This window comes from Amia ocellicauda, chromosome 23 (genome assembly GCF_036373705.1).
Source record: "Amia ocellicauda isolate fAmiCal2 chromosome 23, fAmiCal2.hap1, whole genome shotgun sequence".
In the NCBI taxonomy this organism is placed as follows: domain Eukaryota; kingdom Metazoa; phylum Chordata; class Actinopteri; order Amiiformes; family Amiidae; genus Amia; species Amia ocellicauda.
The window spans coordinates 9,420,752-9,444,216 of record NC_089872.1 but is presented as its reverse complement, the minus strand read 5'-3'; the positions used below and the strand labels follow the sequence as shown (position 1 = coordinate 9,444,216).

Here is a 23,465-nt window from a genome sequence, read left to right as displayed (position 1 = left end):
TTCAGCATGTGGCCTTGTCATATCATATGCCAAGGAGTGTACAGCAGATTTTGTATTTCTAATTGACACAAATCAAAAGCATTCTAGTCCAGGGACCAAGCAAGGGTAAAAATTCTAATTTTAAATAACTTCTAAATAACAATCTTTAATTTCCTTCACACCTTGGCATCTACAGTTTATCCAAACGCATGCTGACATCTTAACACAGAAAGGTTTAGCGGTTCAGGGATGAGTTTATGGATACATCCCCCTTGAGCTGCTTAATCCAGATTCCCTAGACAATGCTGGTATTACCGCACAGCATGAGGGTACCGAATTGGTAAAGACATTGTTAATTTTCTGGTCTCTGCCTCCTGTATTGCAGATTAACCCCCCCTATTAACTAATGCAAATTAAAGTTAGCCTACTAGAAAGGCTTATTTTTGGTTACACAGCACCCTCTTGTGGCAGCCAAAGAAGAACCACTTCTTCTAAGTGCCAAATGGCAGCACCATGGAGCATTATGAGTATTACACTCATGGCGTGTATGAGCAGACGTGTATTTAAAAGCCTTCAGAGGGCAAAGGCTAATGCGTAAGCGGATGAACTAAGAAAAAAAAAAACTGAATTAGGGCCAGGGACAAACGTTACATGTCAAAACAAGATTAGCTCGCTGTACCGCCAAACCTTTAACTGGCAGCTGCCCAAGAATCTGTCTTTTTGTGTTAGCATCATCAAACAAATTGTCCAACTGAAAAGCTCAAGCATGCTGTATATTCTAATGGAAAAATCACGATGCTGCTGTATTCCTGATTCCCTTAAGGAGAGCAACAGCCAGAAGCATCAGGCACTTCCTGTTTGAGAACACGCATGTGAAAATGTGGGTTTGTTAACAGACATACAATGCATTATACTGCATATATTATGTTGCTGCATTTAGCATTAAAATAACTATTTTGACCTTTCCTATGTTGCATATTTCTTCTTTTCTCAAGGTCTATTCAGGTGGGCAAAGTGTGTTGCCTGAAACCCAAAACAATACGGTTTACACAACTTAAAAAAAAATAAGATAATGGGTAACAGGTACTTCATATAATATATAACCTAAATCAGTCACTTAGCAGATGGTTTTATTAAAAGCAACATACAGAGACAACACAGTTTTGTTCCACAGTTCCTGGCTGTCGGAGAGCACGTGAGAGAGGATGAATACCTGGCAATCTCCTCGCTGTGGGCGGTCCAGTCTCGGATGTATTCCTCCTGCTCTCTCATCCTGTGCTTGAGGACCACCCCCCCAGGGGCGGGCGTGACGCTGCTCTGGAGCCGGGTGCCGCGCAGGGCGGTGGCGGCGCGGAGGCGGGCGTGTTTGGGAGAGTTGCGGTTGGACCCGAACTCATCCTCTGACGTGGACGCGTACTCGGGAGGGAGGCGTCTCCACCTGGCGTTGGCTGGGAGGAGAAGGCAAATCAGTCACTAGAGCAATCGGACAATGACAGGGTTGTTTTTCTAGTACTGCATATCCAAGGCTTGAGCGACATCAGTGGATATTGTTTCGTGACTTTCTGCGGGAGCTTAAAAATCAGAACTAGGTTGATAAATGATTTTTTCAGAGCCATACTGGTTGGCATTTTCCCTAGTGCGAAGCAAGACAATATAGCAGGGAATAACAAACAAATTCCCTGCTTTTCTGTCCTCCAGTCTAGAGCTCCCATTACTCCCATTCTACCCTCTCCCAAAAAATGTTTGCGTTTTTTGTATCCGTGACACCTAAGAGTATATCTAGTATATTCCAATGATCTCTTTGCATGTTTCCTAAAGCTCCAGGATCTCCTCTTTAAGGAATACAGATGGTCTTTTTGTTTCACAGAAAACGTTCATGGTCTTACATTTATTATGACGACAACAATTCGAGGAGGAAACCAACAAAATTGTGCTGGTGAGCGAAGTGAGATCAAGTGGTCCTTTAAAAACGTGTGTGGGATACAAAGTATGCACGTAAACAGGTTAAAAATATATGATATGTAGCAGCTTTATCAGTGATGAAATGTCAGAGAAAGTGCACAAACTTTGCAGCTTATTTTATCCATTTTCGGAGTGTGAGTACAAACCTGTCCTCATGTTTAATGCACATTAGGGCTACCGAAGTATTAACATACCAGTGTTGAAAAAATATATTGAAGGGTTAGGTTTCTGGTCTAGTGGTTCTAACTGGATGGATTACTATAAGAGTCATTGCAACGTGTCTCTGTGCATCACTGGGTTTGGAGTGGAGTTAGTGATGAAAGCCACAAATTATAAAATAAAATGCATTGCAGTGAGAAAGCAAAATCCTTCTACATGAGCCCACCGTGCAAAACACCACACACCAACTAAAAAAAGTCTTGTAAAAGCAAATCTCAGAAAAGCACGTGGCTACCCATGGCTAGTTTGTTCCCCCCAAATGTGAGCTTGAAGTTGCTTTTACAGTGATGACAAGACAATGCCCAATGTCTACTCGGGAGTCACACAAAAGACATCAACTTCTATATCAAAAGTGCAAGGCAAATGATGATAGCATTTAAATTGCTCTAACTCGAATAACCATAAGGTACGGCAAGCAAAGGTTTGTGTGGAAAAACAGCCAATTCAACACAATAGAGAAGCGATTTCTGTCCACTTGGAAGTAGTTGTTCATCAGTTGTTCATGAGCTTAATCTCAGTGAACTGATCATTTGTTCCTGATCTCCTTTTTTGTATGAAAGATAAAGAAAGAATGAAAGGATATTGCTTTGGTTTTGCTATGTTTTAGCACCAAGCCAGGCTAATTAAATTCCATACACAAGTGTGCAGAGAAGGCAACCTAATTCTAACTCAGCATCCATGCGTCTCCCTGAACACGTTACCAGACCAGCAGCTGGTGCCTACAGGCAGTGTGGGACGGCCCAGTCATCACTGTACAGCTTGGAACGGGATATGGAACACACAAAACACCAAACAGAGCCACGCTACAGTACGATACCCATAAGATCTTCGATTGCGGTCTCGGTTTCAGGGGTTGGCTGGGGTATCTCTGTATGAAACAAGCAACCTTTTAAATACGACGTTTTTTGGACCGTGAGGGTATTCCCGATGTTGCACAAGGGGATAGAAAGGCACACGTCACACAGCCACAGAAACACAGCCAGTTAAGGTTAGTGAAGATGATTTAATTCCATTACTCTACACGTTCATGGCTTCTCAAGAGGACACCTAAAGCTCTTATGCATGGCTAAACAAAGTGAGATGAGGACACAGCATTGCGCATTTTGCACTTCTACACTGTTTATCTGTACTTTCTAATCCTAGTTCTTGAAAACCTAGTACAGAGGATTTTCCAAGTGCCATTGAGTGTATATAGTAACCCGATCCCTTTTATGAAATATTTTTTAATATAAAAGACTGCAACAAAATGGGAAAATGGGGTTAACTAATATCCGTAATTCAGAATGGTTTCTGTTTCTATATTAAAATGACATCACATGATGCAATATTGATCTGTCTGATGAGAGTTGATGTGGTTGAAAAACATATGGCTTTCCTTGCTTGTGAACAATTTAAAAGTATCTACTTGATTGTCTGAATAAATGTGGGCATGTGATGTCATATCCTGTCCTTTGGGATTCAAGTGACTTCCTTTATCGAGATCCTCAATCAGCTGGAGTGCTGCGCTCATAAACGGACAGTTTCGGTTCTCTCATTCAAATGTTTTGTATTGTTCATCAAGTAACAGATTTAGAAATGCCGTCAGCTGTATTATATGACTTCCCTAATACAGGGACATGTTCATTTTGTACTTCCATAGTGCACATCAAGGAAAAAAATCTGAAAAGAAAGGATGCTCTGGTCTTACCTGAAGGAGAGCTGTGAACCGAGGAGATTTTGGCCTTGGTGTCGGGCAGTTTGGAGACACTGTTTGCCCTCATCCTGGGCATCACCTTGGCATCCGCGGTAGAGGCCGTCCTCAGGCCCAGGCGTAGCATGGAGTCCGGTGCGCGGGAGCTGGTACTGCTCCGGCTCATGGGGGCCTCCGAGTCGCTCCTGGCCGACAGAGAGCCGAGACGCGTCCTGCGTGGCTGAGCCAGCATGTCTATCCGGGATGGCGTCTTCCGCCCAGAGGGAGGCTTGGAGGTGGAGCTAGTGGTAGACACCTCAGAGGCCACAGAGACCTTATCGGCATCGGCCAAGTCGTTGTCCGAGGTCTCCCCCAGCCGAGCCCGACGCAGGAGAGAAGCCCTGGTGGGCCGGGGCCGGGGCAGGGTGGCCGGTTTGCCAGCAATTTGGCTTGGGGGCTGGGGAGTCTTGGTTTTGCCCGCTTTGCTGGCTTCCAGTTTGGAATGTAAGAGTTCATCGGTGGAGGTGAACTGCCCCCGGCCGTGCGAGCGCCCAGAGTAGGTCTCTTGGTCGGAGGAAAAGACATCTGAAATGGTGGAGTGTGGTAAGCTGGATGTCTGGTCGTCATCGGTCAGGTCGAGGGAGGGCTGCCTGACCCGGGAGCTGGCATGGGCAGATCGGCGGCTGTCCGGCCGGCCCTCGGAGGGGCGTGGCTTGGTCTTCTTCTCCAGGCGCTCGCGGGCGCTGGCGGCACTCTTGGCAGCGGAGCTGACGGTGCTCTTCTCCTTGTGGAGGCTGCTCAGCGTGCGCCGCTTCTGGGCTGACTTGCGGTCGACCTCTCCGGTCACCAGGCTGATGGTGCTGGCTGTGTCCACGTCCGACTCGGGGGAGATGGAATCTTCTAGAGGGTAGCTCGGGGGGTCTGCGCCGCCGCCTCCATCCAACTTATTCTCCTCCCGCAGTTTGGCCTCCAGGAAGGCCATGACAGCCTCGGTGTCCTTCAGCAGCAGGGTGGTGTCCACGCTGCCCACCGAGTCACTCCTCTCCCGGGCCAGGGGAGATGAGCCCATCTGCTTGTTGATCCGGGGGATGAGCTCTTGGGGAACGTTCGCGCTGGGCTTCTCGATGGTGAAGCTTCCTTGCCTAACCAGGGGCTTGCCGGACTTTTCGCTGTCTCCACCTCGGCCCGACTGACTCCGGGGGCTGTCGTCGGGCCTCCTCCTCTTGTCCTCCTCCCTGCGCTCCCCATCGCGCTTCTGAAGCTTCTTCTCAGTGCTGCCCAGGGGTTTGGAAACGGATTTGGAAGGTGCCCATGGCTGCTGGCTGCTCCTCTGCTCCTGCTGCTGGATTTTGGCCAAAGCCTGCTTGACAGCCGACGTGCCCAAGTCAGCTCTCTCGATCTCTGTAGCCGCCTGCGTTGCGTTGGCTGCCTTATGGGCGGCCCTGCTGGCCCTATCGCTCTCCCTTCCCTTAGTAGATGACTGGCTCTCCTTCTCCTGGGGCTCCGTATCCTGTTTCTCCCCAATCTCTGACCTCAGGCCCAGTCCAGTGGAGGTCTTGACAGGTTTGGCCCTCTGGCTGTCCAGGGCTTTGTCCTCTGTGGGAAGCTGGGGCAGAGTCCTGCGCTTCCGCTCACCATGGCTCGAAGCGGAGGTGGCCGAGGCAGCGCTTTTCATCGAAATCCCCGACTCACTGACATCAGCTTCTGAAAGAGACGAACCCATTAATTAGCCGCTGCTTCGATCTAGATGCTGACTTTTGTGTACTATACTTAACCGGTCTATGAGATTACTAAATACTGACTTCAAAGTATTAACTGGATACAATTAAAATCCATGGAGTTTTAAAAATATTCTCCTTACATACACAGAGCTCCACAGAGGGGACATGAAAAGATACACTTACCTTTCTCATGCACAAGAAAGGCTGGAGACTCGCTCCTCATGTCATCCTGCTCTGTTCCTGTGTGATTGGCAGCTAAGCTGGCCCACTGAGACACCCAACGTGGGCTCCCCACGGCAACCGTGTCTTCTGGAAGAATCTGGAACAAAAACAACCATTCTCACAGCGAGCCTTGTCATTTGTAAGCCTTTGTTAATAGATAACGGTGGCGGCCTTGGGCTACAACGTGACGGATCGACGGAAGATACTCCTACTCAAATTAATTAGATTGCACAAAATGAATCAAGCCAACATCCTTTCCACATAAATATAACCCTGACTATCAAACTTAGTTGCAAGTCACATAACATGCTGATGTCTAGCCCTCCTGCAGTTTTTCAATTTAAGGGGATTTTCCTGCTAATACCCAGTACTAGTGTCTCCTTCCTACTGTTATACAATGATGAAAGGCAGAGAAGAGATTTCTTGTTCTCACTAAGATGAAGCCGATTCTTCCCAGCAGAGGTCACTCTAAGAACGCTTCCTACCTGCCAGACGCATCACAGCACCGATTTCATAGTCTGCCCAGCACTGCCACTGTACACACTATTGTACAGATGTTATTCCAGTTCTCCTTTTAGACAACTTATTGGCATTAGGACTGACTGCCACCTCCCTTTGACGGCATTTACAATTGTCAAATGACACTAAAACAGTGGAGGTACCAGAAGAACAACCAACAAGGCAAACGGTGTTGTTCGGTCAACTTAAACAACAAAAACAGATGGTGTTGGCCCCAAGTCTCTTGAGCAGTAAACATTTAATGCTGGCAAGTGGCAAAATGGAAACATTGAAATTGGACATTTTATAATCCATTAGTAGTGGCTCATTTCAAGAGATCGTGGCCATTGTGCATTCAGAAAACTCAATCACATTTCCCCAAACATTTGTATTCACCACTTTGCAGCTGTGTCTAATAACAGCCTCCAGCACCCCTGCCTTTTCGATAGGATGGTCTGCACGTCTCTTTGTTCGTCAGGCAGCAAAAAGGACTTCACAACTGAGAGGGAAGGAGTGGGGGGGTGGGGGGGCTTTAGTGCTGGCTGGTCTGAGCCTCCACTGTCCCCCTCGACAGTCAGGCCGCAGCCGACACACTGTCCAATCAACACACGGCACAGCCAGCTTCCTGCTGCGTTGTAAGCGACAGAATGAACTCTGGGAAACTCCTATTCCCAACTTGGCCTGGATGACTTTCAATAAGGGAGAGATGAGCCACATTTTTGGTTTCAGGTTCTGTATTATGTAAAAAATAATATACATGTGTCATAATTTAATTAGACATACAAACATAGCATACGTGTATTCAAAACAAGCTGGAAACACAGAAAATCTTCCAGCTAGAGAATAGTGCCTCTGAATTATACTTCTGCTTCTCCTGATCTTTATCACTATTACAGGAAATGAGATTTGGGGAATTATTAGATTATAAAGGGAAGAATGGCTTTTTATACTTCAAAATATATCATTATTATTATTGTATCTGTGAAATCATTAGCTCTCAGTAAAGCCTTTTTTCTTTAGTAGTCTTCCATGCAAATACAAGCAGGACGGCTGTGTTGGGGACCATACAATTTTAGTTTTGCTCTTCTCCAAAAACAAAGACACAATAAACCTTTATGAAGTGGAAATACAGAACTCTGATTAAATACAAATAACTCTGTGCGTCTGTATCAACACTTATGCGAGTAGAAAGGCCGAGAAATCTCATGGTGGAGTTTTAACATCCAGTCACAGACACATTTAGCTCCCGTTTGTAGTCCAGCACATCCACATGGATGTGTTTCCCAGAAAAGGGGAAAAGTATTGTTTCTAATATTCAGGTTATGTAGGTCAAACCCAAAGTGGATTGCTCTCTGCATAACAAAAAGGTCAGTGAGACAGCTGTTGAGCTCTCCCTACATTTCCCCACTCGCTCGCTCTTTCAGATTCAGGTTAGACTCAAGTCCTTCACATGCTGAAGTGGCTGACGAGGGTGGCCCCTTATCCCTGTTCCTGTGGCATTCTGGGAAACTGAGAATGGAAGGCCCAGCTTTAAACAGTGGTTCTGAAGGCTACAACAGCTGGGTTTGGAACCCATAACTCTGTGGTCTCAACTTGCTTGTGAGACAAAACAACAAAGGAGAGATCATTACCTCGGAGTCAATGAAACCAGGTTTCCTCTGCTCTCCAGAACCGGTGGTCTGCCACTCTTTCAGACCCTCCTGCTGCTGCTCGGGAACCACGGGCCTGGAATGGTCCGGACTCTCTTCGACACCGAACACCTGGACAGAACAAAACAGCAGCGGCTCTCATCAAACGAAAGCCTTGTTTTGGACTGACCTGCCACACAAGGCTTATACAGAAAAGGTCAAAGTCCTAGCCGGGACTCCAGGGAGGAGCAGTGCATTTGCATGACTTGTTTGTGGTACCATGGGAACAGCATCAGAAACTGTTACACAACAAACTGTTCAAGTCCTAGAAGATTTATTCAATACCAAGTTACAACTGAATTTATTGGTTAAAAAAGCACAATGCTGCAGGTCTGGCCACATACCTCACGTGATGCCTGTAAAACACAGTCACACATCCTTTCATAGCCAGCAGTATTATTTAACAAATGAAGTGTGTTAGGCACAAATTGGTCACGGTGCAAATCCTATATCCCACAGGGGGTGTGTGAAAGAAAGAATCTACTCATCACCGCTTGAATATTTTAAAGGATCTGGGCAAAACCACTTAATGGCGAGAGAATCAAACTGGTATAAACACAGTAACATGAGATGGTCACACTACGTTGAGATGGGAGCTTGTACTGACACAGGAATGATCCATTAGCTTGGTTAGCACAGGTCACAGCACAGGGTGACTGATTGGCTTCTTAAACACCATTTGTAAAAAGCTCCCTCAAGTCTACTGCAATGTTAAGAGCTGTGTGCATCACATGACAGTTATATCAGACTCCGCCACAGTCCAGGGCCCTCCAGGTAGAGAGAGACGGGTATTTTGAAAAGAGAGGAAAAATCCGTGAAGACCATTACAAACCTATTAGATGCACTATCCTAAAGGAGATTAAATTATTACAAAAGTTCTCCATTAAAGATTGCTCTACAAGTCCCAATATTCAGCGTAAAGGAAAAGAGCAGAGGGGATAAGGCAACCAAGGACAAAATTCCTTATTTTTTCATCTCACTATTAGCGTCGTCATTAGAGACGAACAACAGAAAAACTGCACACATCTGAAATAAAGCAACGGATGAGTCCTTGAATCTGATAATTAAAAACAGCCCTGTGTGAATAGTGCGGTGAATCGGTTGACGTTATTAAATTAACAATGGATTTAACAGCTCCCACACCTTGAGAAAGAGCCACGAAACCACAAGTCACCCTGGCCAGCCAATTACCAGTATTCTACATGTTAATGGTAGAGACCCACAGTGAAAAACACCTTGCCTTCAAAGTCTCAAGGGTTAGAAAACAAAAATTGCATCATTTTCAACTCCGCTGAACGAATCTTAAAACAGTCAAAATATTTCAAAGCAGCTTTCCTACCTTCGAAACAGAGAACAGTTGCCAGTTATACATGCTGAAAAGTCACAAAAGTTCCCCTCAAGTCATTTGCAGTCGCTAAATCAGACATCGAGAAGGCAGTCTATTCCCAAAGCCAATAAGCAGCTTAGGCAGTGCTGTGGAAAGGGTGTTAACTTGTTTCTTTAAAGATAATAAAGTAAGCGGACAGATTTGAATCCTGCGCATGCCTTGGACATGTTTGAATTTCTGTTTTCTTTTTCTTAAAACGCACAGTACCCATGTTGATGCTGCTTGCCTCCGTAATCTGACCGTGCTAATTCTAGAGTTCATACTGAGGGAACTGTCAAGGTTGGATCACATGGGGGCAGGTTGTGTGTGGGTGGGTGCCACACCTGTTAAAACCTTTTACCTGGTTTAGCAGAGTATATTTATACGGTTACTTTTCACTTTTAACAAAGCTGTCCTCTAGCCTAACCTTTACGTTAAGCATTACAAAGTGCAGTAAATACAATCCGTACAAAGTGCAAAGTATATTAAGCATACATCACAAAAGTATGAAGATATCGCTGTGATCGCCAGTGCAACCCTACTTCACACTACTTACTACACAAGCTTCTTTACTACTGAAGCAGTACAACCCTATTTAACCCTGCTTACTGTATGCTTAACTGCACCATTATAAGCTCTCAGCACATTTGCTGGTGGTAATGTAACTTATGCTGTAAATAGCTTTAACTGAAAATTCAAATGTATTCTTTTTTTATATTCCAGGTTTGAATGGAATGGCCTGCTCTGAAAGACTGAGGGAACTGAACCTTTTCACCCTGGAACAGAGGAGACTACATGGGGACTTGATTCAAGTCTTCAAAATCATGAAAGACATCGACCACATCAAACCAGAGGAGCTTTTCCAGATCAGCAGGGACACACGCACCCGGGGACACAAATGGCAATTGGGCTTCAAGGCATTCAAGACAGAAAACAGGAGACACTTCTTCACACAGAGAGGCGTCACAATCTGGAACAAACTCCCCAGCGATGTGGTTGAAGCTGAAAATTTGGGAAAATTTAAAAATAGACTGGATAGGATCCTTGGATCACTCAGTTATTAATGGACACCAAACAAGCACGATGGGGTGAATGGCCTCCTCTCGTTTGCAAACTTTCTTATGTTCCAATAACCAGGATAATTGTATCATCCAAAAGAAGATGCTGAATTATAGTTCAAGTAAATCAGCAGATTATTGGTATTTTCTTCACGTTTCATATTTCATATGTAAAATGGTCTGTGCCTGAGTGCACCTAATTGAAGTGGACGTGCTAGGAAAAACAATATTGAAATCATTAGGTTTTAATTCTACATGTCACACATTCCACAGAGGACTAAAAACCGGAGAGATCGCATGGGGCTCAAGCAGTGCTGACTTGACCCTATAGTCCAAAGATTGCTGGATAGAATCGGGATTGTGCTGTTGCCAATAGGCTGCCCCTCTAATCCCAGCCATAACTGCTGAAGCGTTGCCGTGTCCAGAACACAGGAACACAAGAAAAGTCACAGATGAAAAGAGACCGTTCAGCCCATCCTGGTGTTGTGGGTGTGAGTGAGGTTATAAGGACTCCAAGTCAGATAGGGTTTGTCTGTGGCTGGCCAGGTGCCTGTTATAATCTACTCACCATGGAGCTGCTCTGTTTAAAATACCCTCTGCGGTCCTGTGGTAAATTTCCAATTCTTTGAAACAAAAGTAAATACTATTAACCACTGCAACATCGACTGCATCAAACAAACAAACACAAACCCACAGCGTCTATGTCCACAGGGTCTGGAAATTCACATTAAACTCTGGTGTTCACTGTGTGCTTTCCTTCTGAAGTGTTCACTGTGAAAATGCAGCTGTACGTATTCAAATGTTTTGCTTTCCTTTTAAAGGCCAAAAAAATCCATGTAGACAGCAAAATCCCTACAGAAAGGGACGGTTTTCAAAGTATCACTTCCAGTATTCAAATATTAATAGAGGACAAAGTGAGCAATGTGAAACAGGAAGACATACGCCTTGAGAGACAGCATTAGTGCCATTTCAATAACTTACAATAGCAAATCTCTTATACCAGACAGGAGGAGAAACCCAAAAGAAAAGAGTCAAAATCCTGCCAATTCCTCATTTCCCACTTGCCAATGGATATGCGCCTTGAAAGTAAGAGTCACGTCACAGTTTTACTGTTGTCACAAGAAATGAATTTCCACATTTCCACTTCGGGACACATTTCCAGGCATGCAGTCCTTCTTTTCCACTCTTTGGTTTACTTGGTGCACGTTCTCCTGTTCCATGTAATTTTCCAGTTACCTGGTACAAAGCCCTTTATTAGCGCTTGTTCAAAACTATGTGAGTTGATATTCCCTCAGCCTGGCTCTTCCCATGTGACTCCCCTGCTTGGCTTTCTCCACCAGCTTCCTATTCCACTTCCTGTAAAGCTCCAGGTTCTTCCCCTATCTTTTCATTTCTTTTTTCTTGTAAACACATGATATTAGAAATGAATCAATATATTATCAATGACAATAAGCCCTACCTTATCAATCATTCGTCGAGCCTCTGCCTCCTCTGGGTTGGGGTTCTCCATCTCGATAGTGTAGGTGCCCTTATCGCTGTGGTCGTCCTCATTGTCCTTGTCCCCTGTCCCGGTGGCCTTGTCCATCTCCGTGGGGCTGGTCTGCTGGCCCACGCTTGCGGAGCTCCGGACGACTGAGGAGTCGTCCGATTTCTGGTGTACGAGCAGTCGGGCGGGCGTGGGAACAGCCAACGGGGAGGGCGCCCCTTTGCAATCAGTGGGCACGCTGCCTTTGGGCCTGGGGGGGGTAGGAGTTGGGCAGGGTCCCTCCCCTGGCATGCCGGGGGCCTGAGTGAAGGAGTAGGAGCGCTGCTTACGGGGGTTGTCCTCGTCGAAAAACTCGATCATGAAGGCTGTCCTGCTTAGGAAGGACCCCTCCACGGCCCTGCCCTCGGCACCCACCCCGCCTGGGCACCTGCCGTGCTGAGCTATCCTCAATCGCTCCTCCAGCGCCACCCGCCTGCTGGTGAACCGGTGCCCAGCGCCATTTTCAGAGTCGCTCTGGGTGCCGTCCTCGTGTTTGCTTCCTGTAGGTAAAAACCAGAAAACACAGATCACAAAACAGGAAAAAAAAAAAAATGACACCAGGCTGAGGAGGATTGTGCACTGAGAGAAAAAACAACCATGGCATAAAAATCTTCCACCTCTAGAGCATATTTCTAAGATTAGGAAACCAAATCTTACGGCAGTCGCTGACAGCGTGTTGAATTACCGATCAGAAGGCGTTTAACACAACGAGCCACGGCCAACCTTTTCAGGGGTGAAAAACAAAGGTATACATCTTGCTCAGCATGCGATTGGAGAGAGGACTAGAAACCCTGTGAGCACAGAGCCGTGACTGAACAATAGATGTGTGTGTGTGTGAGTGGCACTGGGGGGGGGGGTTGAGGAAATAGCATCGAGCAAGGAGCTCACGGTCATAGGGACTCAGAGGAAGGGAATAAAACAAAATGGGACAGAGCTCTATCAGCAGCAGGATCCAGACAAACATCCCTCGGAGCCCTCAGTCGTTAGCAGCGAGGTCCGTAAATAGCAGCGGCAAAGCACAGGCTCATGAGTCAGCCCCATTTTCTTTACTTATCTCCTCAACCCAGGATTATCCTAATCAAAGTGTCATTCCCACTGCTCCCCAACAAGCTGAAACGGCAAATTTCGTTTTCCACTGTATTACTTGCACGAGACAGCCTCATTTGCCATGGCAACCCACCAGAGGCTATACATATTCATTACTGGATCCAAATGTTCTCAAACGCGGGGGGCGTGCCTAGCGCTGCGTGTCCACTCCGTGCCCACTCCGTGCCCACTCGAAGGGGCTTCTCCTGCCCGGGGTGACAATGCTGATCTTGAAGCATTTCAGTGGATTTCTCCACATCCAGGCTGAAAAACAACAGCTCTCTACTGATAACAAGAACATCCCAGCTTCATATCTCCCTGTCCGTTACACAGAAGGCTTTGATTTGAGAAAAAAAAAAAGGTAAAAAAAGGAAATTCTTCCATGTACCGTCATGAGAATCTTAAAACTGAATGTCTGGCAGTAGAGAGAGTATCTGAACCACTGAAAAATTAAAAGAAGCAGTTTTTTCAAAACAACATAAAGCAAAAGCATATCCAAAAACTCAAAAAATCTATTTGATACTGGAGAGCACATGAACCACCCATTCATTCTTTACCCATATGAGGCTCCTTCAGTCACGTACATTTCGATTACCTACAGCACAAATCCACAAAGCAGCCCAAAAGCACTTCTTGCATTTCCAAAAAACATGTTCAGTACTCCGAATCAATACCAGTGGCACCGACAGTGTCAGAGAGCTGGAGCTGCGATTTACAGAAGCTCAGTTTCCACACAGAAAGGATTTCGCAAGAACTGCAATTTTGTGACTTCGTGGCCCAGGCAGTGCAGAGACCGAATCATCTCACACATTGTGCACAAGGAAAAACAAAAACCACACAGATTTGTCATTCAAACAGAGAATCACAAAATGCAGCCGTTTCGCCAGACTAGACACTGAAATATATGGGCAAGACGAGAGAGAAAAAGCCTACCTTCCATGTTGAGATCTGTCAGCAGTGCAGGAGCACAGTGGAGGATTTACCAGGGGTTGTAATCCTCTGAATTAGAAATGAAGTGAAATACTTAACACTTAATATTCTAGAAAATTGAGTTTCCCATTGAGGGAAATCAGGAGGGAGCTAAACTACAAAAAATAGATATATTTTTCCATTAAATACATTTAATTTGGGAACTGCAAGTATGGATCTTTTTTAAATCACCCAAAACATAAAAATACGCCATTATTCAGAATTCCTGACCCAAGTCATTATTAACCTCCTCTCTCCATCTGCAGATTTGCACAAATTATGTTTCATGCTAATCATTTTTGAACTAATGTTTTCTCCTCCTTTTCTCATGTAACTTGCACTGTCTGAGTGTGGCAGACTGACATCGCACATAAAAACAATCATTGGTGATTGGAATAGAAAAAAAATCACAAGAACCTCCACACTTACAATTAGTATAGGAAGTGAAAACCGCTTATCCAATACCCTTAATTTACTTTAACAAACCATGCTGGACATAAAAACCTTTCACTTTCAGGAAACAATATAATTTCAGACCAAACCATTCCATCCTGCAGAAAACATCTTATTTTTAATGAAACGTCGTCAAGTCAGAAAGGAGAAATTCGCCCATTTCTGTGATGTGAGAAAAGGATGTAGTGGACAGGAAATCCTCAATGGTTTATAGTGATGACGTTGGTGTCCCGTAAACCGAAAGATATTGGTCAGATTCTCAAGACGATGACAGAGATTGCGGGTGAAGGTTCAGCAAATGACGCTATATATATATAGCAGTCAAACTATTGCCTGCAGCGGAGTAGCATAGTCACCCAACATTTAGCCTCGGGATACAGTATAGCAACATACAAATTAACTCGACACCTATTTTGAATTCATAAATGAGAGTCAGCAAAAAAACACTGACCTTTCAACCTCTTGAGGTGGACCGGCACGTCGCTCTTGATGCTCTTGCTGTCCTCCTCGGTAGACTCCCTCCTGGCCATTGGGGGGTCGTTCTGGGCCAACCAGTCGGCCACCTTGCTCTCAGCAGCGATCATGGCGGCCTGCAGGGTACTCAGCTCCTTACCCCCCTGCTGCGGGGACTTCTTGGGCCGAGGCCGGTGATCGGGGGTGAATTTGGTGACGTGGTCCTTGATAGTGACCTTCCCGGGCGCGGCGTCGTCGAACTCGATGGTGAAGGACGCGTGGCCCTGGGCGGCGGCCGTGGCGGCGGCCGATGCAGCGGCGGTGGAGGCAGTGGCCCCCTCGGTGTCCTTGGTGGGGATCTCGTGGATGCCGCTCTCGCCCATCTGGGCCGTCAGCTGGGCCTCCTTGGTGGGGATCTCGAAGTAGCTGGGCTCCCGGCAGAGAGAGTACAGGCCCTCCTCCTTCCCACACGGCTCCTCAGCTTTCTTGGGCTCTTTGCTGTCTGAAATGTCCCAGAGAGAGCGCAACCCATACAATGAGACCACAAATTCATTCTGTATCATACTTACCACTGCTAGTTTGACTTGTTAGTTGTTAGTTAGTGCTAGGTTGACTTTTTACTGATGCTTTCCAACAAATTCACCATTTTCTGGACACAATTCTGATTGTTTCACGACCAGAGTATATAAGAAAGTATTTTTCCTGCTTAAATACAGTTTGGGGAAAATTAGTTTGGATCAATCTGGATTTAGAAAGAAAACAACAAAATTAACACTGAACTAATACATTTAAAAACTGCTTATTGACAACAGAAACACTGAGCTATACAGTTATAAACTGATTATATATAAAAAACACTGTCTGATCATAACCATAATAATTACAGGTTAATAACTGAATGAATAATACGGTTTCCACATTCTGTTAATAGACGGACAATAAAGATACCAGAAATGTCATAGCCACCCTTAATATAGTTTTATTTTACACAGAGGTTAGAGGCCTACAGAGGTTAGACTGTAATATAGCTATCACACTTGTAACCCTTTGACACACTTGTTCTTTCTTTTCACATAAACCATTCCCATCACTCCCGAGTCCTTAAGACTCTGCAGACAGATCCTATCAAACAGGCTGGGAGCTCTGACAGGTCTAAAAACCCTAATTCTGTACAGGGTAGCAAATAACACAGCTTCAGTATTACAGCAAGGATGTATTTCAAAATCCAGACATTAGAAAAATCTTTCTTAGATGTAAAGCAAAGGAATACATGATATGTTTGAATGTCTTTCAATATACATTATTTTATGATAATATCCTCCCAGGAACACATACAGGATTGAAGTTCGGTGCCTGTAACAATGCAGAGGTCAAGATATAGATCGAGTGTCTATTTTTCTTACCCTTACCATCCAAATGATCATTATTACACTGAAACCACAACATTGAAAAGGGTGTATTCAACACGCCCGTATGGCTAAATATAAATGCATCAAAGTATAAATAACCTCTAAATAACTTTGACAAAATAAACAAAAGTAAATAAAAGGACGACGACAACACTTACGAAATGCTGCATTCACATCCCGGCCTCTTCAGCCCTTTATTGATATTTTGTAAAGAAAGTCCAGTATGTGTGTTATAAATCTGACTTCTCGGCTACTTCAGAAAACTGCCTTTTATGAGCGGACTTGAAATGCGGAACCCTGCCTGAGCTGCTTCCTGTTTATATAGATATATAAATAAATGGCAAAGTGCTTCCGTTTGCGAGTCCCTAGAATGACACCCGCCGGCAAAAATAGTGGAAAAAATAATCCCCACCCCAAAACAGGAACCCCATGGACAGCGACCTAAAAAGAGAGTGGCACTGGAATAATTAGCCTAGGTTTCATTTACAGATCACACCCAGTAATATAAATGTACATAGAGAACCCAAATGCGCAAAACAAAAGGAATGTGGGGGTCAAAGTTTACAAAGTCAGCCTCAGCAACAAGTGAGTATTTCCCCCGCATAGACCAAATTAAAAATGTCTGTGTGTAGATATGGGAGTAAGGATTTTGCACACCTATATCTCAGCCCATGTCTGAATGTATACGAGTTACACAAATGGAAACACTGAGATACACAATGATACCGTTTGTATTGTAAAAAGACCATTGATGTAATCATTTCCCTGCTGTGTTGCCATTAATGATGCCTCTAGTCCCGTCTGTATGGCTACGAATGGTCTTAATAGAGAAAGCTTATTCCAACCTCTTTACTGTAAACTCAATCAATAAGCCTTTATTTTTAAAATGCTTCTCCGAGCATCAATCCAAGGCAGCAGGTAGTGTTTTCAGCCTCTTGTCACAGTAGCGAAAAGATCAATAAATTGGAGCCGGGAAGACAGTCAAATACTGACACCTCCAAAAAAACAACCACCAAAAAATGAATATGTGAAAGCACTTTTTGTAGTGTGCTGTATGCCTTACGTTATCTCTTTAGAATGAATAATGTACCTAATCTGGCAGTTAAACAATCATTTAAGGGCGTTTGATATGGAGACAAAATATTTAAGGGTTATTTCGGATAAACCGAGCAGTACCTATTATTTGATTCAGATTTAAATATTATTCAATTGTCATCCATTAACCTTCTGATCATTTTTAATTGCAACAGACATCACTTTAAGACCACAGAAAACATGAAAGCACAGCGAAAAAGGAGCCCAGCCAAGCATACATTGGAAGTTGATTTTATTTCCTCCTAAAAGACACAGCGCCAGCAGGTGAGAGCTGGTGAAATGGCTTTACTCTGATGACTGATGTGCCTATAGATTTGTGTAACAACAAAAGGATCGCTCAGCCTTCACACAACAAGGGAGAGAAGGGTTTCTACTTCTCTGAACCTTGTTCTATCTGGAAGCATCAGCAGTGATTCTTTCACAAGCAACAGAGACACATTTTCCACTGGTGCTAAAAATAGCATATGGGAGATTAGAAATTGGTCCTCTGATGTGACAAGCTTTTGTATACACCTTGCTGTTGTATGACAATGCACACCGTCCTTCCAATAATATGCTTTCCCATACCAGAGCAAAGCCACACTATTCAGCACACGCTTTTTTTTGCGTCTTCGGGCTGTGCGGGTTTGAATCGCAGCACTCTGGACATTCAAAAACGCTTCATTAAACAAACTGAGCCAAGTCTGGAAGTACATGGAGGTTTGTCTCCCGGTGTTATGATTGTGGCTACAACAGAATAAAAATCAACAACAAATTTGAATGTAGTTTGAGGAGACAAACAAAGCCCTGTTGCATGAATATAATAGAAGCACGTACAGATGAAAATTAGATAACTCACTAGTATCATAAAGCCACTGAATAAGTAGTAGTGACCATTTCAAATAGGGTTTTTCTCACTGAATAAGAGAAAGGTTTCACCAATTTAGAGCATATAGGATTTGTAAATGCTTTGTCTGAGCACATGCCATAAACACTACGAATTGAAAACTATCAGTATCATTTTTTTTTCTCAAACCATACTTAATGCTATAGATTTAAAACAATATACAAAGTATGAATTTGAAGGACAACCAGAAACATAGTATTAAACTTACAGATCCAGTTCCCCATTCATACCCGTTCATCAGATTTGATTAAATACTCTGAATAAGGTACTAAATATATTACTCTATCAAACAGGCTAGAAACAAGTTTTTAAACTGTTTTGCGAATAGAAATAGTTTCATTCATGAATGTACAGTAGGCACATTATTGCTAAGAAAATCTGGTAACCTTAAAATGAACCAAATGTATTTAACGTATTATTTTGTATTGTTAACTTGCTTTCTGGATTACTGAAGTAATGCCATTTATTTTATTAAATGTATTTTTGAGTATTTCATGCAGGTTATTGTTATTGGGCTTTTTCAAAATATATTTGAGTCTGGGGAAAGAACTAACCCACCTGGAATCAATTTGGTATATTTTATGGGTTTTATAATTGTCATATACAATTATGATGCATTAGTATTTGTATTATTTGTTGTGGAATTTATATAATTACAATATTTGTATAATATGGATTTTATATGATATGAAAAACGTTACATTAATTTATGTACTACTGAAATGTACGGATAATAAATGAAATAAACGAATCGTGGAAAGCATTGTTAATAAAACTTTAATTTAGAAACGGATACTAATTAACAGTGTCCGTTTAATTTACAATCCTGTCATCTGGAAAACTTGCGTCTAATTTCATATGAATGTATAGAAAGTGTGATTTCAGTAGCATTTAATTCTCCTGCCTAGAGAGTTTAATGGAAATGTGAAAAGCATCGTTAGAGCCGCATCCTTTACATACTTCGGAGATGCATCTTAATGTTTCCTACTAAAAAAACTACACAAATAGCGACAGTTGGATATGACTGAAAAGGTATCCAGTATCTCCATTGACCCAGCGCTTGTGGGGGCAATCTTATAAACCCCCAGTCTTAACCTGCCTGTCAGCTACAAACACAGATACAGTCATTGCGCTGTTTCACAAACAAATAACAGCACTTATACACCATCTGTTTACTTCATGAACATAATCACAATGAATCTACAAATAAAATGCTATTAAAGTAATTGTTTGTTGTTATTAATCGTTTGTGTAATCCCGTGTCAGTCCTGTGTATTGAATGGTTTAGTCCACAAGCAGATACAGCACCTGTATTTTACTTGGGGTGAAATATGCCAGAGGCACGCTATATTTGTAATGTTATTTTTTTATTATTATTATTGTTTTTCATTATTTTATGTGTTGGTTATTTGTATGCTTATATCTAAACCCATTAACATCAACAAATCTCTCTGCTGCCCAGAGAAGTGGGGACTCGGTACCCCCCGACTCATTTACACATCGCTATTTTAAATATTAATTTGAATCTAAAAAGTGTATTTGTTAATATTGTAGTAAATACAAGCCTCCTCCCACACCCCCCACCCCTGGACCACCCACGAACAGATATACAGCGGATTGACATCACAATCAAGTAGAACTCCATTGTGACATCATTAGACATCATTAGAATGTCACTAAACATTGGTAGAAGATCATAGGATCCTCAGTATTCAACACGAGCAGTTGCGGTTTTGTTTTGTGGTTTGTTGCATTAATTTGTGAGATACTAAAAACACAGAGATGAATAACAAAAACCATTTCCAAGAGGACAAAGTTTTTTTACAATTTCCATTACAAGGTATGGAATTGGAAATGCTGTTTGATAGATTATCTTAAGGACTACTGTAGGTTTATTATTAGCTTGTTTCCCTGATCAATCTCCTGATTTATATATACAAATGATATGGGAATCAGAGATGTCCAATAGCTATCATAAAGTATCATATCAAGACCTGATTACTCGTGCCATGGAATTAAATAACACAGTTTTGTTTTTATACATGTAAATAAGATTACAGATCAATGCAAAGTTATTTGTAAAAGTGCACATTGTGTCAATTGCTAACGATAGTCTTTTGAATTCTTTCACAGACAAAAATGACAAGGGGACAGTAAAAAAAAGAAAGGCCCAAAAAAGGAAATATGAAGTGCCAGACATCGCAGACAAAAGTTTGAAGGAGACGGGAGCGGGCGATGCTAAAGCTCCGCGACACGCAAATCCCCAAATCTCCACGTGGTGCAACAACTGGAATGTCAATGGATACAACGATGACAGCCAGGCCAAATCACTGCACCTCAGGGTGACATCAGTGCCCATCTCTTCGAGCCAAAGGCCACACAGGGAGGCCCTTAAAAAGCTGGCACAGAACAAACGAGAAAAAGCAGCCAGGGTCGGCAAGCTGGGCCTCCGATATAGCTTTCAAGAGAGAGAGACACTGACCCTGAAGTGGTACATCAACACACTGAAAGAGGAGCCAAACCAGCACATGCCCTCTTGGGAAAAATATGTATCAATTGTAAATAAAAAGTAATTGATTGTTGTAAATGTATTTGTATGTATGTTTTGTAAATATCTGTATATATCTGTAAATATTGTACAGTGTTTGTTCACGTTTATTAATTCAATGTACTCATTTGACAGTCATATCAGGGGATGTTGAAGACGGATTCATATACAAATATATTAATAAAACTATGAATACCTTCTTGTTTAATACAAGAAAAGCTGTATGGCTGTCATGGTTGTAGCTATTGGTCAAATCTCCACCTTGTGTGGACAATAAAGTATTATTGTATTGTATTGTATTGTATTGTATTGTATTGTATTGGTTGTATGCCAGATCCACAGCTACCTGCTCAATGAGGCGAGTATGTATAGCTGCAGACCCAGAGATACTGGAATGTGGGAGGAGTCACTGTCCATAAGTTGAAGTTGACTAATCACCTGCAGAAGATACTTGTATTGCTGCATTAAAAACGATTCACCCGACAATGTGATATTGTTTAAATGTGCTGCTTATGCACAGTACAATGCAAGTAAAACACATTTTAAGACACCACTACAAATTCTAAGAAATGTGTCATAGAATCCTATTCCTGTGCACAAAAGTAAACAGTTGTACAGCTTTAAAAGTAAAATACTATGTTGGCTGTCATTACATTGAGGAGATTAAATGTGTGGTTTCCATGGAATTCATAGCATTCAAAACAATAGTTTCCTCTCCTTGCTACAGGAGTGAATCCATTCATGCCCCTGTGTGTTCTAACCTTAGTTAGCAGTGCTTCAAGTATATGTTGAATTCAGATTCATTAATGTCGCCTGTGACATCTGGATGGCTCCCCGACACAGACCCTTGCTGTGAACAGGGATGGGCAAAGATGCATCAAAATGTATTTTAAAATAAGATACCAAATACCTTAATTTTAAGTGTATCAAAATAAACTACAAAATACAACAGCCACACCATATATCACAATAAACTACTGTATTTTTGTATTTTAAAAATACTAAAAATACTTTTACAAGGAAGCATGAAATCACTTCGCAAACCTTCCATCTATCGGCCGATTTGATCTATCCCTTCACCAGTACCCTGACTCAGTTGATTAAGTAGACAATGTTTGATAGCAACAGCTTTTCTCTGCCTAATGAGCCATGCAATAAATCTGACATATGCAACCAGTTAACATATAAAATATTCACATAGATGAAGGTTAGTTTTAAAGTAACCAACAGTTTAATGTTTAACTAAAAGTTTGCTAATGACTCATAATTGTATCCTAATTTGTTACTTGGTGTTTGGTAATGAAGGGCCTACTTTGCATCAGAAACACTGACTCAATGACAAACAAGTCATTCATAAGAAGACAACTGATGGCACCTTTATTCATAGCAACTAGTTTCTAAGTAATGAATCATTTGATTGTTAATCATAAATATAATAAATTGTGTGTCAGGCAGTCATTCATGCAATGGTATGCAAAATCATGATCCTACTAAACAGCTACTTCAATTAGGGTACAATCATTTAGCAATCAATTCTTTATTTATCAATCATTGGACACCTATTGGAAGTTGAAAACAAACATTTTAGCACTTTATCAACAATTATTAAATGATCAATATGTTTTGATTTTAAATGTAGCGGGAAACGTAATCAGAAAGTAGCAACAGAACTTGTCAAGGAGTATTAACCCAACTCCAACCACTGAATCTATTGAGAGCCTCAGAATATAGGTATAGAGGACACATACACATTAATAGTGTAGTAAGAACATTTACTTAAACTCCAATAGAGAATACTACAATAGAGATAATACAGACCAGGTATTCCAAAACAGTTCAAAAGTTCTAGCAAAAACAGTCAACCTTATGTGTGAGTGTGGGTGAGAGAGTAAGCGTGTGATTGAGTGAGTGTGTAGGTGTGTGAGAGAGAGGGAGTGTATTGAATGAGTGTGTGTGCCCTGTGGCCTACATTGCAGAGGTCTCTTTAGCTACTGATGCCTTTGTGGCATTTAGACGTCGATGGGTCCTGTTAATCAGTCCAGCAAAGGAAAATAAATGCTGTACTGGAGCTGAGGATGGGATGATTGTGTTAATCCTCACAAAAAGGTGCTTGATTAGGGGATACTGCTCCAAAGATGCAAAGTCCCTCCTTTGATCCTCAAAGTAGTGCAAAGACTCCAGCTCTGCCTTGCTCCGAGTTGGCTTCTGCAAAACGTCCACATCCGAAAACTTAACATAGGCTGAAAGTAGCAAGCTAACGCTAACTGTGAGGGCTGCTACTCAGGTCAAATAGTTAGCTAGAACATTACGTAAATTGGTAAACGATTGAGTCTAAAACTACTAAACTAAAAACTAAAGCTACTAAAACGAACACCAAAACTTAACATGAACTGTTCAAAATTGTAGCAATTTATGCAAAAGAAATCAATGGAAAGCTGGCAAACCTACACATTTCTCACCTTGACCTTCTTCTTTAGGTATGGATCAATTTTCTGTTCTGATCTCAACAAGTCTGGGCAAATTACTGAGTAGGCACCAATCAGAGGCAGCATGTCATCATGTAGACTTCTCACAAAGTATTTTACAGTATTTTTAAACTACAAAATACTAAAGTATTTTGATACAAAATACGAAGCCATTTTCATCAACCCTATCAAAT

General features: G+C 42.5%; 1 protein-coding gene across 10 annotated transcripts in view; it reads right to left on the bottom strand.

Annotated features, from left to right (window-relative positions):
- Positions 1-23,465, bottom strand: part of cep170aa (centrosomal protein 170Aa) — an 80,230-nt gene that overhangs the window by 15,129 nt on the left and 41,636 nt on the right. For 9 of the 10 annotated variants that reach the window (XM_066696457.1, XM_066696462.1, XM_066696460.1 and 6 more), the window contains exons 8-13: positions 14,867-15,370; positions 11,842-12,407; positions 7,902-8,030; positions 5,734-5,869; positions 3,848-5,533; positions 1,193-1,427 (exon numbers count right to left, since the gene is read on the bottom strand). In XM_066696457.1, coding sequence (XP_066552554.1) covers positions 1,193-1,427; positions 3,848-5,533; positions 5,734-5,869; positions 7,902-8,030; positions 11,842-12,407; positions 14,867-15,370 — 3,256 coding nt within the window. The remainder of the gene's footprint in view (positions 1-1,192; positions 1,428-3,847; positions 5,534-5,733; positions 5,870-7,901; positions 8,031-11,841; positions 12,408-14,866; positions 15,371-23,465) is intronic. The other variant, XM_066696458.1, reaches the window with a different exon arrangement.